We start from the raw sequence: 16,313 nt of genomic DNA on the forward strand, positions 1-16,313 counted from the left end.
ACCAAGCTGTAGATTAAAGTTTGGTGTATGTAATAAAACACTGTGATCAACTCTGGTAATCAAATCCCCACCCATCTTGTTTGGATCATGTTCACAATATTATAATACCGAAATCTATGATTTAATTAAAAAACAAAAATCATGAATCAAAAACTTTGTTTAAGATAGATAGATAGATAGATAGATAGATAGATAGATAGATAGATAGATAGATAGATAGATAGATAGATAGATAGATAGTATCTGTTTAGTGACATTAAAATAACACATTAAAATTGTATGGTACATGTGTATCCAGTAGAGGGCACCATAGAGATCTGTATAAATGACTACATAAGGGCTGGAAGGCCCTGAAACACAATCCCTAGCAAGTATAATAATTATTGCAGCTGAAATTCCATATTAACAGATCAGAATGTCAGAATATCTTTTATCAACAAACATCTAAACACTTAAGAAACATGTCGAAGACCCACTATTGATTTCCATTTGTTTGTGGAAAGTGCAAATAATACTAAAATAGCTTCATCTAAGTTGTTCCACTAGGACAAAAATCTAAGGAACATCCTCAAACTCTTTATCGCTTCTGTTGAATTGGTTGTAATACAACATATGTAAAATCGGTACATAAACATAATTCATCAGAACTGGCTCTTATTCTGTTATGTTTTGAGTAAGAGTAAAATAAATTGCATAAAATGCAGTGTATAAACTTTTAATTTACTTCCTTTATAAAAACAAACAAGAAAAAGCCTTGCCAGCTCTGGAGCCACAACAAAATAGCTGGCAGGAAATTGTCTTTCCTGAACACCTGTAACAAATGTGGATTCTGGGGAAAACAGCAATAGCAAGATAGGCTACAGTATACAGCAATAAAGTTACACTAACACAACTGACATGAACATGGACTAACAGTGTTTAATTCTGGAGCTAATGCATCATGGTATTAAAACAATGTATTCTGTGTTTTCAGATGGATTAATTACAAAAAAATAATAATTTAAAATAATTTTCAAGCACATATGTAAAAACAAGGAAGTCAGCAATGCTTGTTGACCTAGAAGTACAGATACCAACAGAAAATTATCATATTCCACTTAATACATTCTGTACAGTAAACATATGCCCGATAGTTTTTATATGCCTTTTTTCCACTTGTTTCTGACAAAAGAGACCGAATAATCCACACCTGAACTGTGATGAACATTTTAAGTCACAATTTGATTTAAATAATAGTAAACACTTTGGGCGCCTTTATATTAAACAATGAATATGACCACTTTTATGACAACATGTACAGTATATGTAGAGTCTTATTCACAGCATAAATGTACAACAGTATAAAACAATCAATATATCTAAGTGTGGTACAGTGGAGTCAAGTAATATGAAAAGGATAAGTTGACCAAAAAAAGGAACAAAATAGTTCCCCTTAAAAAATTCTGGGCTACAATTGTCTCAAGATGTTCCTCTCTTGATTTTGCTCATCAGGACCAAACAGAGATAGCGCTTTCAGCAACACTTGCAGGTCTTCACAATCATATTTGACAGCTGTTCTACCTGCGAAAAGATTATTTAGATGATAATCTTTAAAAGTGATATTAAAAACATCAGTGAATTTAATTCTGACCTTATGTTGGCGGCCCACATAGTAAAGGATGGGCAGTGGGTCTAGAACCTGCGGTACACAGCAGGGTTGAGCAGACGCACCAGGATTGTGATGCCTATACAGCGCAAGAACCTGCAGGCAAAGAAAACCAGACAATTTCAGAACCATATTTTCGAAACAGTCCACAGTTGTAAAACATTTCCAAGCATCTGACAGTCCTGATTGCTACCTGTGAGTACTTGTTTTCTGAAGGCCAGACGAAAGAGCAAGAGCCAGTGCAATAGTTGGCATAGTAACCAGAAGGTTCATGTATCCACTTCCAGCCCAGGTCTCTGCGGAAATCAATGTACAGGCTCCTCACACAGCAACCCTCAGACTTACTGCATTTAACAAGAAGATGGCACACAGTGAGGCGTTTGATATAGTAAGAATAAAGAATATCAATTTTATTTTATGTTGACTCTTAAAAGGCTCACTCGGTACAAACTCGATCTGTTTCCGTTTGACGTTTTCTGCGAGATTTCGATGAGCTGTGGCCATCAAGAGGAAGTGACATTACCAAAATGTGAGGTCTTGGCACATTTTCTGCTAAGGGGCCTTGATCACCTCTTGTACGAAACAAGCCTGCAGACACAAAAAGCAATATTAGCTTGTCCTATCAACATCAAGACATACAGGATTTTATTTTTAATTCACAAACCTTTTATTCTGATTGGAAATTGCTTCTGAGGCTCACAATTATCAGCCATCTTCAGTTGAAATCCTTGCTCTGCCTCTATGCATCAAATTTTAGAGAAAGATTTATTGATGATGCAAACAATGCATATGTGTAATAAACACTTCTTTTAAACTGATACACCAGTTACAGCATCATTGTTTCCGGTAATATAACAAGTAAAATGACCATCTGAAGATTAACCTGCTGATCATGATGTAAGTACTATTGTGTACTGTACTGTTTTATTTACTATTATATATTTTATATATGGGTGTGTGTGTGTGTATCTGTCACTTTATATATATATATATATATATATACACACACACACACACATATACATACATATATATACATGTGTGTGTGTTATCTTCTAGCATATAAACATTACATCAGCATGGAAATTAAATAGATAAAATCTTTCAAATTTAAATGCAAACACAAAAACAACTACACCAGAAAGGGTCAAAAGTTTGTAAATTCTACAGATGTTGGTTTGCAGCAGTGTTATTTGAGTATATTTATGTACCATTTATTAATATTTTAAATTAGCTATTTTTATATTAATACATTTTTAATTAATAAAAAAATCATGAAAATATTAATTGTATTATGTGCTTTTTTCATAATTTGTTTTTAGTTTTATATTAGGATTTTTGTTTTTTTTTCCTTTTTTTAAGTTTTTTTTTTTGGTAAAGTTTGTAATGTCAATTGTTTTCAACGTGTGTAATGTGTAATTTACATGTTCAATATCTCAGCTTCATTTCAATTACTAAAAACTATTTTAAATACAAGTTTTTGCTTTAGTTAACAATATAGTTTGCATTTATTTTAGACACACTAACAATAAATAAAAATGTGTTTCATCATTATTTATTATTTATATGTATGCATTCAGTTCAATTTGTGTAAAAACTGGGGGGAGGGGGTGACCAGGTTGCATGCAAAATGTGGGATACAGCTAAATTCTAATTAGAAAATTACACATATTTTTACAATAAATTCAACAGATGAAGATTAAAGATTTGAATCATTACACTGTTAAAAAACAAAAAACAAAGTTGTGCCAACTTAAAGTTTTAAGGCAACCAGCTTCAGCGGATTTTTTAGTTTTCTCAACTTGTTGTTTTAAGTTTATACAACAAAAAGTTGAGAATCTCCTACAAAAATAAGTTGAGAGAACTCAAAAATCTGCTGAAGCTGGTTGCCTTAAAATTTTAAGTTGGCTCAACTTTAATTTTTTTTTTTTCACTGTGATGAGCTACTTTTCATGCTAGGTTAATCTTACATTAGAGACTTCCTCACAAAATCACACAAGGTCACAAGTGGCAGGCAGCGCTGTTTCTCACCATTCCTCTGCAGCCAGTCCTTCAAGGTCTGTGTGACATCAAAAGACAGCCACTTGCCATTCATTTGTTTGGAAATGAAACGTGATTCCAGGTAGCGTGATTTGTTCCCAGTGACCTGATACAGCTCCAGTCTCTGTTCTGAATCAGGAGCCATTTTAACATCCTTTATTTGCATACGGAGCTCCACCTGGGAGATTGTGTGGTTTAAACCCAATTTGTGGCTTATATCTGTGATGTTGAACCATAAGAGCTTGTCCGGGTTTTCCTCCACTGGTGATGAGACAGAAAGCAAAAATGTCTGAAGTATGTTTGTAAATATGTCTGTGATGTACTTTTATATTTTACTAGAGGAACAAAGGACTATTTTTGTGTTTGTGTGTATGAGCTGTGAGGGAACATCTCTGTATTATAAAAACAAGTAATTAGGTCTGTAATTAGGTGCCAATGATATATGATATAGTCATATTATTACAAATTATTACAGAATTACACAGTGATATCTAAAGGTAAAACGACAATGATGCCTCAAATGAATCGGAAATATTTGAACAAACTTATTTAATTAACTTTTATGTTCAAAAATACAGTAAAAACTGTGATATTGTGAAATATTATTACAATTTAAAATAACTGTTTTCTATCTTAATGTATTTTGAAGTTTAATTTATTCTTGTGATGGCAAAGCTACATTTTCACCAGTCATTATTTCAGCCCTCAATGTCAACATGATCATTCAGAAATCATTTTAATATGGTGATTTGTTGCTCAAGAAATAGTTCCTATCATTATCAATGTCAGTGGTTTTGCAAGTTCAATTCAGACACCAAACAGCAAAACCTCCCTAAACCACTGTTGTCAGTTTCATCCAAATAAGGTTTTAAGAGACAATAACAGATAAAGAGATGTTTGGAGTCGAGCGATATTGTAGTCTACCAAGGAACTCTAAATCCAGGATATGAGTAACTTCATTAGCATTCACTTAGCAGCCTTCCTTCCTGTTTGTGGTCAGATAATTTGCACACACCCTCAATTCTCTGAGGAAATCATCAGGCACATGGCATTTTAGCATAACACAAAGTGAGGCACTGTAATCATTCAGTAATCGACAGGCTAGACAATAGAGAAAAAAACAGACCCACTCACTCGGTTTCATGGTGAACTTGTGAACTTCCTTCGCATAGTATTCCTGCTCCATAGGATCTTCTATAGGTTGGTGTACAGGAGTTGCAGCCAGCTCCTCATTTAGCTCCATGGTGCTGTTGTACACCGAAATGAGCTCTGCTGGGATGTTGTCTAACACCTCTTCCTCATCTACTTCTGGTTCCTTAGACAGTCGTAGCTTGCTGAGAATCTGTCCTCGAATGGCTTCGATGCGCTTTCTCTTTATTAGTTCCAGGTCTAAAGGACTGCATGTTGACAATGCTCCGCTATAGTGCACAAATCCCAACAGGCATTGCAATGCCAATAATAAACTCTCCGCCCTCATGGTCAGCGTCGTTGGAATTTATGTTGAGCTTTTGAATGTGGCACTAGATGGTTACAGAACTTAAAGGTCTTGAGCACTTCTAGATACAATGCTGACGTCACTTTAGCATTGCTACAGCATAAGCTGGTGTTGTCTTCTTTACTTCAAACCCAACGGCCTGAATCAGAACCCAAACATCACTGAGATACTGATGCCCATATATATTGGCACAAGAGACTCAATGGATCTGAAATAAAACAAACAAAACTCACCAATGAAGTCACAGTAGATGAAGTGTACTGTAAATGAGGCCACCATGCTTCATTTACAGTACAGTTTCCGTTTCGATAACGTCAACGGTTCCTTGGGTCCCACTCAACAGAAACTAACAAATACAAGTATTTGAGGTTCAAAGTAGTAGTTATTTTCATGTGCCGTGCCCTTGTTCTGAAAAGACTTAGTTTGCTCTCAACTCAAGGAATGACAAAAGAGGAAAAGGAAGCAGCACAGTTTAACCAAATGACACAACACTTCCTTTGCAGCACAGTAGTTTCCCCTGTAGATTTAACCCAAGCTGTGGACAATATGTGAGGCAAAGGGTTTAGTTTAACTCATGATGGCATTCATATGCCTGGAGTCAGCTGGCTATTGCTATCCACTCAAGAATTAAACATGTAAAACGAAACAAGATGTTATGAAATCTTTCCCTAATTAAACAAGGATTCATTAAATATTGTTACATTAAAGTCTTCTTAAGGCCTGTTCACACCAAGAATTTTAACTATTAAAATAATTATAATGATAATGGTATGTTTATAGCCGTACACTGCCATTTTGTTGTCTGTTACTTTAAATCCTAAAGCTTTTTAATGATAATCAATGTTTTTATTGCTAATCAGCTAGAAAAAAAAAATGTTCTGAAAGTGATTCCAATGATATTGTTCTTCTGCGTCGTTATCGTTATAGTTGTAGTGTGGGATTCACCATTTTCGAAGAATTAGAACAATTATTACTTTATACTATATACTTCAAGGTCAGGAACTGTAATGATAACTATATATTGTCCACTTAATGCATGATAGTAATGGGCGAGTGTGCTATGGGACTTCACCTTCTATGACATGGAAATTTGTTCTGCTGTTGTGCTGAACTTTGACGCAAGTATATCGTGGCCTTTAGGATACTGCATCTCATGTGTGAGTATGCATGATTTTGAATATATTTTTCAAAAGTTTTACTTTTTTAATGAGTAAGAAATGAATGAGGTTAGTTGGGTATATGTTAAGGTAACAGTTAAATGTCACAACAAAGAAATGATGCGTTTATCTGTTAGAATATCTTCCGCATCTTGTGTTTACAGAATGCAGACTCAGTTCCCAAAGGAGGTATCCTACTTTCAACTCTTAGAAGAAAACAGAACGTTTTTTAACAGCAAATTAGCAGAGGTTCCAAAAACTATGACAACTACACACTCATCAACTTAAAAAAAACGCCCTCCCCCATCCCTCTTTCTTCTATATAAATAAAAACAGAATTTAAGAGGGGAACTGAAGAACCTCAATAAACACAGGATGCGAAAAAATACTCTTTAACGCCCTTTCAAAACAACGTTTCTGAAACAGGATGGTGTCACAGTTGATATATACAGTGTGTGTGTGCAATATATATATATATATATATATAAAACTGAGTAGTCTTTTAAATATTCTTCCTTTCACTTTGACTCACCGTAGCCTGCTGATTGCTGATGGTAAAAATGAGCTGTGATGCCCTTATGTCTTTTTTTAGTCTCACTAAAACAGTTTCAAACTCCACAGGAAATGAACAAAATGTGACAAAGAGCTGATTCTCACTATCCACATAACACAGAGCCTGCTACAAAATGTTCTACATTGATAAAAAAATAGAACTATGTCCTGAAGCTATGTACTGAGCTGAACTGCAAGTTTGTTTGTTTTTTTGACAGGTCTTTCTCATATCAATTCTTGATGAATGACTTAAAAAAATAAAATTTTTGAAAACTGCCAAATTTAATTGCATCAAAACAAAATAGAATTCTATAAAACATACAAAGTGTTTAAAAAGTGTACAAAATGAAATAAAAAAGCATTGTTTGAGATCCAAAGCACAAAAACACATTATCAGTCTGTAGAGATAAATCTATCACTCACCATTTCACTCAACTCTTTGTATAACATACAAAGCCTAAATAACCTTACAGAACTACCTCCTGCCCAATATAACAAAATATTTTACCTTCTTTTCTTCTCCATATATCATAGAACTGAAATATACGAAAACCTGTAGTCTGTTCTCAGCTCTCCACACCGTATCTGTCAAAGTGGCGCAGAATAACGCACAGCTCTAGTTCAACTGTGCCCATGCCAACTGTGTGGAGTCTGTATCGGTCTGCGCCACTGTAAATGAGATCTGGCGAGCGCAGCTGCGGACCTCCTCCGACAAACATCTCAGCAAGTTGATCCTGCCAGGATCCCAGCGGTCGCCATGTCACGCACTGCAGACGATGCTGTCCTGGGCTTGATGGTACGTGGATATAACCATAACCATACAGCTGGCATCTGCCAAAAGAGTCCTGATGCCACACCTGGAGATGAAGCTTTGGCCATCCTAGAAGTAGAAAACACCTCTTTATATTAAATCATGCTTAAGTGATTATAAACTCTTTCTGTGAAACTAAAATACAAGACTAATACCTTGTAGGCCCTTTGTAGTGTAGTGCAAATCAATGGGATGACTCCAGTATGCCATGTCCCCAGTTTGAGGCATGTCCACCTGAGTCTGGCCTTCCTTCAGACCAGAAAGAAGTCTCCATGCTCCTCCTGAATGGCACAAAGTGATTTTAGTACTTCATATTAAAGCAAAGTTTGAGATATCAATTAAACATTAAAATAAAAATTCATAAAACAAAAAAATAAACAAATTCTTTAAACCATTAAAATGCAAGACAAACACAATAATTGTCTATAAGACCAGCGTTTTTTGGTCACCACTGTACAAAGCCCCTAAGTGAATATGGAGATGAAAAAAAAACTGATGGAGGATTATTATTAAAAAAAAATTCAATTTCAATTTTTTCATGTTCTCTCGTGAAATAATTGTGTTAAAGTGTGTTCCCCCATGAAACATTTTGTTCATTCACAAAACTATTATATTCCTGAGGAACTTCTCTCTCTCTCTCTCTTATTTTGAGAACAATTATTTTGGGAGAGAATGCAAAAGTATTTAAAAAACAATGATTTTTCATACAAAAATTTCCCACTACTTCCTCTACTGTTTTTTGTTTTGTTTTTTAATTATCATGACATCCCTTTATTGGCCTGTAATATTTCTATTTTTAACAGAGTATAAAATAGTTTATAATAATATAAAAAGGATACCTGCATGTACACCCCATTTGCAGAAGAGGCTGTTCTGTGGGAATCCGGTGGCCCCGATGATTTGTCCAATTATATGCAATTCTGCCATAAGAGTCCTGAAATATTATTATGTAATATGTTAGTTATCACATCCATCAGTTCAAATGACTAACGTTATATAACCAGTTTCATACACTGCATTAGCATACACCACTATATATATATATATACATATATATATATATACACCTTCATATATATTTAGATTCGTGCATTTTCTGACAAATCGTTCATTTCTCCTCCAACATATATCTTAACCAGTTCTGTCTAACGTTACATGTTTGTGATTGATTATTCATACTGTATCGTTTGTAGCATTGACAAACTTTACAAACGTCATACTTCTCGGCTATAAATACACTTTAAAACTCGTTACAGGTTCTTCAGATGCATTAAACCAGCTTTAGATAACAGCCTTAGGTTTTCAGTTAAAGTCTTTCCACAGATACCTGGTAACTAGAGTAAATTAAAACTAGCAGATCGCTAACGGGCGCTAATTAGCGACCCATCGTTTCACAACTCCATAAATATATAACAAAGCAGAACAGTTACAATTCACACGCGTACCACAATCACCGCGAGCGATTCATTGATCGGCAATGCTGGTAAAATGCGCTGATAACACCTTGTTCCTTGTTTACAGCGCCTTCCTGTCGTCAAGCATGATTTCCTTAGCAACTCACTTCCTCGTGCTCTGTGCTTGTGGATATTTTTAGTTTGACAAGGTTTGTAGCTGCCATCTAGCGGCCCGCGTTTGTGAGGAAGAATAACTGATGTGTTCTCGTTCACTAATGTAGGCCTATGTCCAGTGCTTGGAAGGTTACTTTGGAAATGTAATAGGTTATAGATTACAAGTTAACCTATTTAAAAAGTGATGAGTTGTGTAACTATTTAAATTATTACAGTAATGTAATTGATTACATTCTTGACTTTTTGATTACTTTTCTATTTTATTTTTTTCTAAACTGTTAATCATTTTGAAACATTTAAAGCAGGCAGGGTTAACCTTACAGTAGTACTCAACACTGTTTACAGTCAGACTTCTCAAAATCCTTCATCACTTGAATTAAGATTATAATAATTTCATTATTATAACCTATTTTTACTTAAATACAGATTTAAAATCATAAGATATTTAATAGCTATGATACTGTTTTTGAAATCAAATCTTTGCATTGATATGACAGGAAACACTGGCAATGCCTTGGAAATGGCTTGGAAAAAACTGTTAATTTAAAAAATAAAGCAGCATAAACCCAAATAAATGATCAAATATACATGTGTCCTATTCTGTGTCCTAAACTCCTAAAACATTGGTGTCTCATATTTTAGAGCAGTCAATGCAATTTTGTAAAGAAATCAATCAAATCTGTATGTTTGTGAAAATGGTTAACATTTTCATAAGTAACTGTAGTTTAATTACACATTTTTTATCAGTAACTGTAACAGATTAGTTACATTTATTTTGTAGCCTAATTAAATTGCATAATTCTGTTACATGTAAAGTTGCGGTGTATGTCCTAATACTAATAGATTGTATGTCACATAATTGGCTTGCCTTTCAAAAATGGAAACACCTTTCTTTCCCTTTCTACAAAACATATTTATACATTGTATTTCAATGTGTAACAAGCACTTGAGAGTTGTTAGAATAAATTGCTTTTTGTTTGTTGGTTTTTTCATACTATATGGAAGTCACATTAAAACAGAATTAAATTTTTTATTAATGCTAATCGGTTATTTTTGCTACTTTTTAAATGCCTTTTATTTATAGAATTTTGTTTTTCTCTGAGACTTTAGTGTTAACATTTAAAAAACCTATATAACGTGATCATAAAAATCACTAAAATATGAACATAAATTATGATAATCCAAACAAATGCATAACCATTGTAGCAATTTATAAAAACATAAACCTTTCTTTAAAACAAATGTGTAAAATGACTTAATGACATACAGTAATTTGTCTCTCAGTTGTGATGCCTTTTCCACCTCCACTAAATATGTCAATAAAGTTTTCAGAATTTGCTGAATTAGATAATAGTGCAGTCAATATTAAAAATTGTGAAAATATTACTAATTTTGTGCATTTAGGATACATAAAATGCTAGCTATGGGTGAATGTTTTGGCCTAAATTCTGCAACTTATATGACAGCTCCACTGAAGTTCTAGTTCATAACAGTTATAACATTGTTTATTTTTTTCCTTCTGTTGGCTTAGTAGAATGTTTAATACGCAATAATAGCTACAGTGCCCTCCAAAAGTATTGGAACAGTAAAGACAAAATTGCTCTGTTGGCTGTGGAGTCAAGACATTTACAAATATGATTAAGAGATGAATATGAGACAGAACTACAGAATGTCACATTTTATTATTGGGTGATTCAACACATAGATGTTTTACCAGCTAAGAAGTTCAGCACTTTTAGAGTTTCATCCCTCTATCTGATGTGAGCATAAGTATTGGAACAGTTGCCTCACAGGTCTTTCTAAGTGATCAGCTGTGTCCTGATGCATTAATTCTTCAGATATTAAAAGCAGGGAATGTGTCGTATCAGTTACATCCATTACTTCTGCATTCTGAATCCTGCAATCGATTATGACACACACAAACCAGGATGAAGACGAGGGACAAGAGAGAAAAGCAAGCAATTTGGATGCTAAAAGAAAAGAGGAAGTCAATTAGAGCTATAGCAAAAACAAAGGGCATGAGAAATCAAGAGTTTGGAAACCACCAGCGACACCAGCAACCAACAAAGACCTGATCGGCTGAGAAAACAATAGTAGTTGATGACAGACAAATCATAAAAGCTGTGAAAATGAACCCTAAAAGACGTGTCTGTAAAATCACCAACAACTTCCAGAAAGCTGGGGTGATGCTCTGACAATCTACTGTCCTCAGGAGACTTTGACACAGAATTACAGATGCTACACAGCAAGAAAGAAAAATAGAAAGGCAAGATTATAGTTTGCAAAAAAGCACAAAGGTGAGCCAGAAGAGTTTTGGAACTGTGTTTATGGACCAATGAGAAAAAGATGAACCTCTATCTAAGTGATGGGAAAGCAAAAATGTGGAGGAAAAAAGGGAAATGTACTGGTACTTCTGAATGGGTTGAGGCTGGGATTTAGCGAATTTGAAGTGTAAGTACTTGATGAGCATATACTAAGTGTGGAGAGCATTCACTCAGTATCGTTATCTCATTTTTGACCAAGATGGCTTTTAGATGCTTTTGCATTGGAACTCTTCATATGGACTTATTCACATTGGAAATGAAAATTCGTGCTTAATTACATTATCACATGCATTTGTGCTACTGCTACCTAGCTAGTTTGATGACTCAAATGGAATAAATTCACAGAACTCATAAATATTCTTTACACTTCAATGTTTTAATGCAATTAGTTGCCTCAAATGGTTTGAATTTCCTTAAAAGATTAAATATTTGCTGTAAATTTACTCACCCTCAGGTACCAGTCAATCAATTAACATCTTGTGAAGTAAAAACCTTCATGTTTGTAAAAAACAAATTCATTCTAAACAGTTCTAAACAAATATGTTGATGGATTTTTAGTTAAACGTCTTGATGGATTTGTTTATCACAAACACACAGCTTTTCACAGCTTATGCACACACACACACACATACACAATACATAACTTAAGACAAAATATTTGATAATGGTATTTAAAGTGTGATGTTCTAGTGGCACTCAGCAATCATTCTCTGTCTGTGCCTTCAACAACAGTGAGCCCTACTAAAGATCTGGAGCATGAAGGAAGGATTTTATACATTACAGTATTATTCTGAATCAGTATTTAATAACAGCATCTGTGGGTCAATTTGATCTCTATGCTTAGATGTCTAATTTGAATGAATCTAAACCTAACATCACTCAGACTGTAGTGATGGATCAAACTGCACCAGTGAAGATGTTCTTGTCTGTGACCCTGTGTGTTATTTTCCTCTATGTTAATGTTTTTTTGTTGTTGTTGTTTATATGTTAACAATGAGTTCCTGTACTATATACAGGAAAAACTGTAAAAGATCTAACCAGACATTTCATTATAATTTTACAGTAAAATACTGTTAATTTTATTTTGTTTAAATAATCAATTTTTTCATATTTTTTGTTATCAGTTATGTACATTTGGGCTTTATGTTACTACATTTGTTGTTTAATGAAAGTTTATTGTATTATTTAAGTATCATGTGTGTTACCATGATGGTGTTTTGTGTTTGCATGAATGACTTTGTGCACCTTCTATATATTAGTATACGTCTGCTTGTGGTGAAGCTACCTGTGATGAGCTTTGATTCTTCATGTGGCTTTCTCTTTTACCACCTGCATTATTATGGTGATTGACAGTATGTTAAAGGTACAAAACTGATTTTAATAGCAGTGTGTGTTGTTGAATTTAGTGGTTTACATTCAAATTTCCCTGTTTGTAAATTACAGTTTTATACTGAAAATTTTACAGTTTTGTTCTGTAAATGTTTTTACAGTTTTTCTGTATTTTTTACAAAATGATTCTGGCAACCACAGCTGTCAGAATTATTTTGTAAAAACTACGGATTTTTTTTTACAGTGTAATCATGTTACAGACCTGATGTCAATTAAATCAATTAGTTGCTAGATGTTCTCCCAGCTGAATCTTTTAAAAATGTCTTGCTTTTTCAGCCCTTTGTTGCCCCCGTGCCAACTTTTTTGAGACCTGTAGCAGGCATCAAATTTGAAATGAGCTCATTTAGTGGATAAAAGTGTAAAATTTCTCAGTTTAAACATTTGTTATGTTCTCTATTTTCTATTGTGAATAACATATTGGCTCATGTGATTTGAAAGTCTTTTTGTTTTCTTTTTATTCAAATTTAAATAAACGTCCCAACATTTCCGGAATTCGGGTTGTATTCTCAAAAATATATATTTAAAATACTCTACTAATACACAAGATTGTTTTTATTACTTTCATTAAGTGGCTCTCTGACCATTGTGACAATCCGTTTTCCATTTTCTCAAAAAGTAAATACACAGCCTGTTTTACAACTGCAAAGACAGAAACAAAGAAATATAAAGCACTGGGACTCACTATTTTTACTTGATACTATTAATCGGGCTCTAAACCAAGGGTTATTTCTTTTTCTTTTTTTAACAAGCACACAAACCAGCCACTGGGGTGCCATACGTAGTTCATGACAGCTACTTTACAATAATATTAAAAGTGGGATGTTCTCTGATCATTCTCTGTATCCTCGACAACAGCGGTGACACAAACTAGAAGATTTGCTATCATAAGGATTTTGCAGTATTTTTCAGTGCTTTATAATCTTTTTGATGATGTCTAAGTTTAATGATTCTACATCTAACATCACTCAGACTGTACTGCCGTTGCATCAAGATTTGAAAACATTTTTGTCTGTGTCCTCTTGTGTTATTTTTCTCTATGTCAACAGGGCCATGATCTTCACTTTGAAGAAGAAGACTGTTTTTCAGGAGGCATCCCGCTATATTTTGTTTGGACACATGCTTTGGATTGACACGCTTAATCTTGTAATGAGTGCCCAGCCAGCAATGACATGTGGGGCCCAGATGGGTTAACTACGGGTTCCATGGGAACTGTGTGGGCATGGGCTTTGGCTGGGTGAAATCAGCGGGTCCCATGTAGGTTTTGTAGTATGAGTCCCACATAGGAAGCCCATATGAGCTGATTACATGGGCCCCGTAAGGGACAGGCATGGGCCAAGTGGGCATGGGTTTGATCTGGGAACACATATATGGGTCTTGCATGGCATATTTATGGGCCAAGTGGGCATGGGTTTGAACTGGGAATGCACATATGGGTCCTGCATAGAATTTTTATAGGCCAAGTGGGCATGGGTTTAAACTGGGAACACAAATATGGGTCTTGCATGACATATTTATGGGCCAAGTGGGCATGGGTTTGAACTGGGGACACAAAAATGGGTCTTGCGTGACATATTTATGGGCCAAGTGGGCATGGGTTTGATCTGGGAATGCATATATGGGTCCTGCATAGAATTTTTATAGGCTAAGTGGGCATGGGTTTGAACTGGGAACACAAAAACACTTTCATTGGTGCAGTGACCCAGATTGGGACAGATTTATGGGGATAAGTGTAAAGGAGACAGCATTGCTACTGCTGGCATTTAAATATAGATATTTATATTGTATGAATATTTTATGAATATTAATTTAACATAAGTTGCTTAAATCCCTCTGATGCCTCATATAGGACCTATTTGGCTACCCGATTGGCTTTTGGTCAGTTTGCACATCCATCTACCGGATACCCGGATTCAAGACCCGCTTGGGGAGTGGTTTCTGGTATCAGAGGTGGAAGTAATTAATTACAAATACTCAGATTACTGTAATTAATTAGTTTTTTGGGGTACTTTTATGAGTAGATTGTCAAGCCTGTACTTTTACTTGTAATTAAGTATTTTAATCCATGTAATCTACTAAATTACTTTTAAAATCATAGTTGATTACTGAGTACAATTTGAATTCATATCCAAACCTTTTATCTGCATTTTTGTAGCCAGTAAGGTGATTTGATAGCAAACAAGCCGATGAAAACCGGGTCATTATTGAGGACGAAAAACAAACCAAACCAAAAAAAGAACGTTAATGATTGATCTTTAATTGATTTTGAATTAAGAATTTAACCAGTTAAAAATGTATTCATGGATATTTAATCAGTAGCCGTGGCTCCTCATGTAATTTAGTTTTTTGTCTGCCAGAGACATTTGCTGAATAAGGAAATAAAAGCTTAAATGAAAAAAAATGAGGGAAAAACACTTTAATTGTTTTGCATCTTATCAATTGATTAATAGATTGTTGGCATTTTAACTTCTGGTAAAGGAAAACACACAATTTCCAGCCCTAGTCTGGAGAAGTGACAGTGACATCAGTGGGTAAAAGTAACTAATACTCTGAGTATTTTTTTTTTTTATTATTTTTATTTTTTTACAAATTGTACTTTTACTTGAGTATTTCTCTAACACCAGTACTTTTACTTGTAATTGAGTAATATTTTAGCAATGCACTTGTACTTGACAGATTTCAGTACTCTTTTCACCACTGCCTGTTATGCACAACAACACCTTAGGCTCATTCATAATGAAGCCAGCGAAGCAGTTAACTCGTTTGTTAATTCTCTCACATATCCTTTAATTTACGAATTTTACTGTATTTAATAGTTATTTGGTCAGGCAGTTCTTAGGACATCTAAGAGGCCTGTATGCAAAGGCCGTTTCGCGCTCAAAACGTTAACAGTCCATTCGGAAAGAAAACTGGCTGTGAGAGAGAAGTTCACATCACACTTTCTTCCGACCAACGCCGAATTTCCATAAAATTAAGGTAGGTTGAAATATTATGTTGCCGGAAGTGGCTGGTGGATTCAAAATTCTACCGGCCACTCAATGTTCTTACCGGCCGCCACTATTTAGCAATAATTGTTTCGCATCATAAGTTGATTTTCTTTATTTGTCAACAGCACGGCGACATTGAAACATTCTTTACATAAAACACTGAGCAGACGCTGAAAAAAATATATTCATCATTTCACTTCAAATTCATCTGAGTCAATATCAGATTCAGAGTTTGGTTCCCTCCCGAGCCCTTCCTCATGAATCATGCTTTAAACATAAAAATATTGCACATATTGCATAAAACATACTTCAACATATTGCACTGTCGCCACCTTTTGATCTAACTAA

At 34.5% G+C, this 16,313-nt stretch overlaps 1 protein-coding gene across 12 annotated transcripts; it reads right to left on the minus strand.

Annotated features, from left to right (window-relative positions):
* Nucleotides 1–418: 418 nt before the first annotated feature.
* LOC306862078 (B9 domain-containing protein 2) lies at nucleotides 419–9,282 on the minus strand. Of its 12 annotated transcripts, none has more exons than XR_013783522.1 (9): nucleotides 7,398–7,560; nucleotides 5,414–5,526; nucleotides 4,820–5,319; nucleotides 3,677–3,946; nucleotides 2,306–2,384; nucleotides 2,086–2,233; nucleotides 1,839–1,989; nucleotides 1,631–1,741; nucleotides 558–1,560 (listed from the first exon to the last, which is right to left on the minus strand). XR_013783522.1 is itself a non-coding variant. In XM_079404694.1 (9 exons), exons 3-9 carry the CDS (start codon nucleotides 5,160–5,162, stop codon nucleotides 1,513–1,515), a joined length of 1,146 nt encoding a protein of 381 aa, XP_079260820.1. In that variant the 5' UTR covers nucleotides 5,163–5,319; nucleotides 5,414–5,526; nucleotides 7,398–7,562; the 3' UTR covers nucleotides 700–1,512. The 12 variants fall into 12 exon arrangements, 6 of the variants coding, with proteins under 6 accessions (XP_079260820.1, XP_079260819.1, XP_079260821.1 ...); XM_079404694.1 differs by having other exon boundaries at nucleotides 700–1,560; nucleotides 2,310–2,384; nucleotides 7,398–7,562; XR_013783521.1 differs by lacking the exon at nucleotides 7,398–7,560 and having other exon boundaries at nucleotides 419–1,560; nucleotides 5,414–5,638.
* Between the last annotated feature and the right edge of the window lie 7,031 nt (nucleotides 9,283–16,313).

Source organism: Barbus barbus, assembly GCF_936440315.1.
Source record: "Barbus barbus genome assembly, chromosome: 43".
NCBI lineage: Eukaryota > Metazoa > Chordata > Actinopteri > Cypriniformes > Cyprinidae > Barbus > Barbus barbus.

Excerpts from the sequence above, each read along its gene's own strand:
- LOC306862078 (XM_079404694.1), bottom strand. The coding sequence starts at position 5,162 with ATGAGGGCGGAGAGTTTATTATTGGCATTGCAATGCCTGTTGGGATTT. Across the intron at positions 3,947-4,819 it reads CAAGTTCACCATGAAACCGA|TGGAGGAAAACCCGGACAAG; the intron begins GTGAGTGGGTCT and ends TCTCATCACCAG. Across the intron at positions 1,742-1,838 it reads CAGAAAACAAGTACTCACAG|GTTCTTGCGCTGTATAGGCA; the intron begins GTAGCAATCAGG and ends CTTTGCCTGCAG.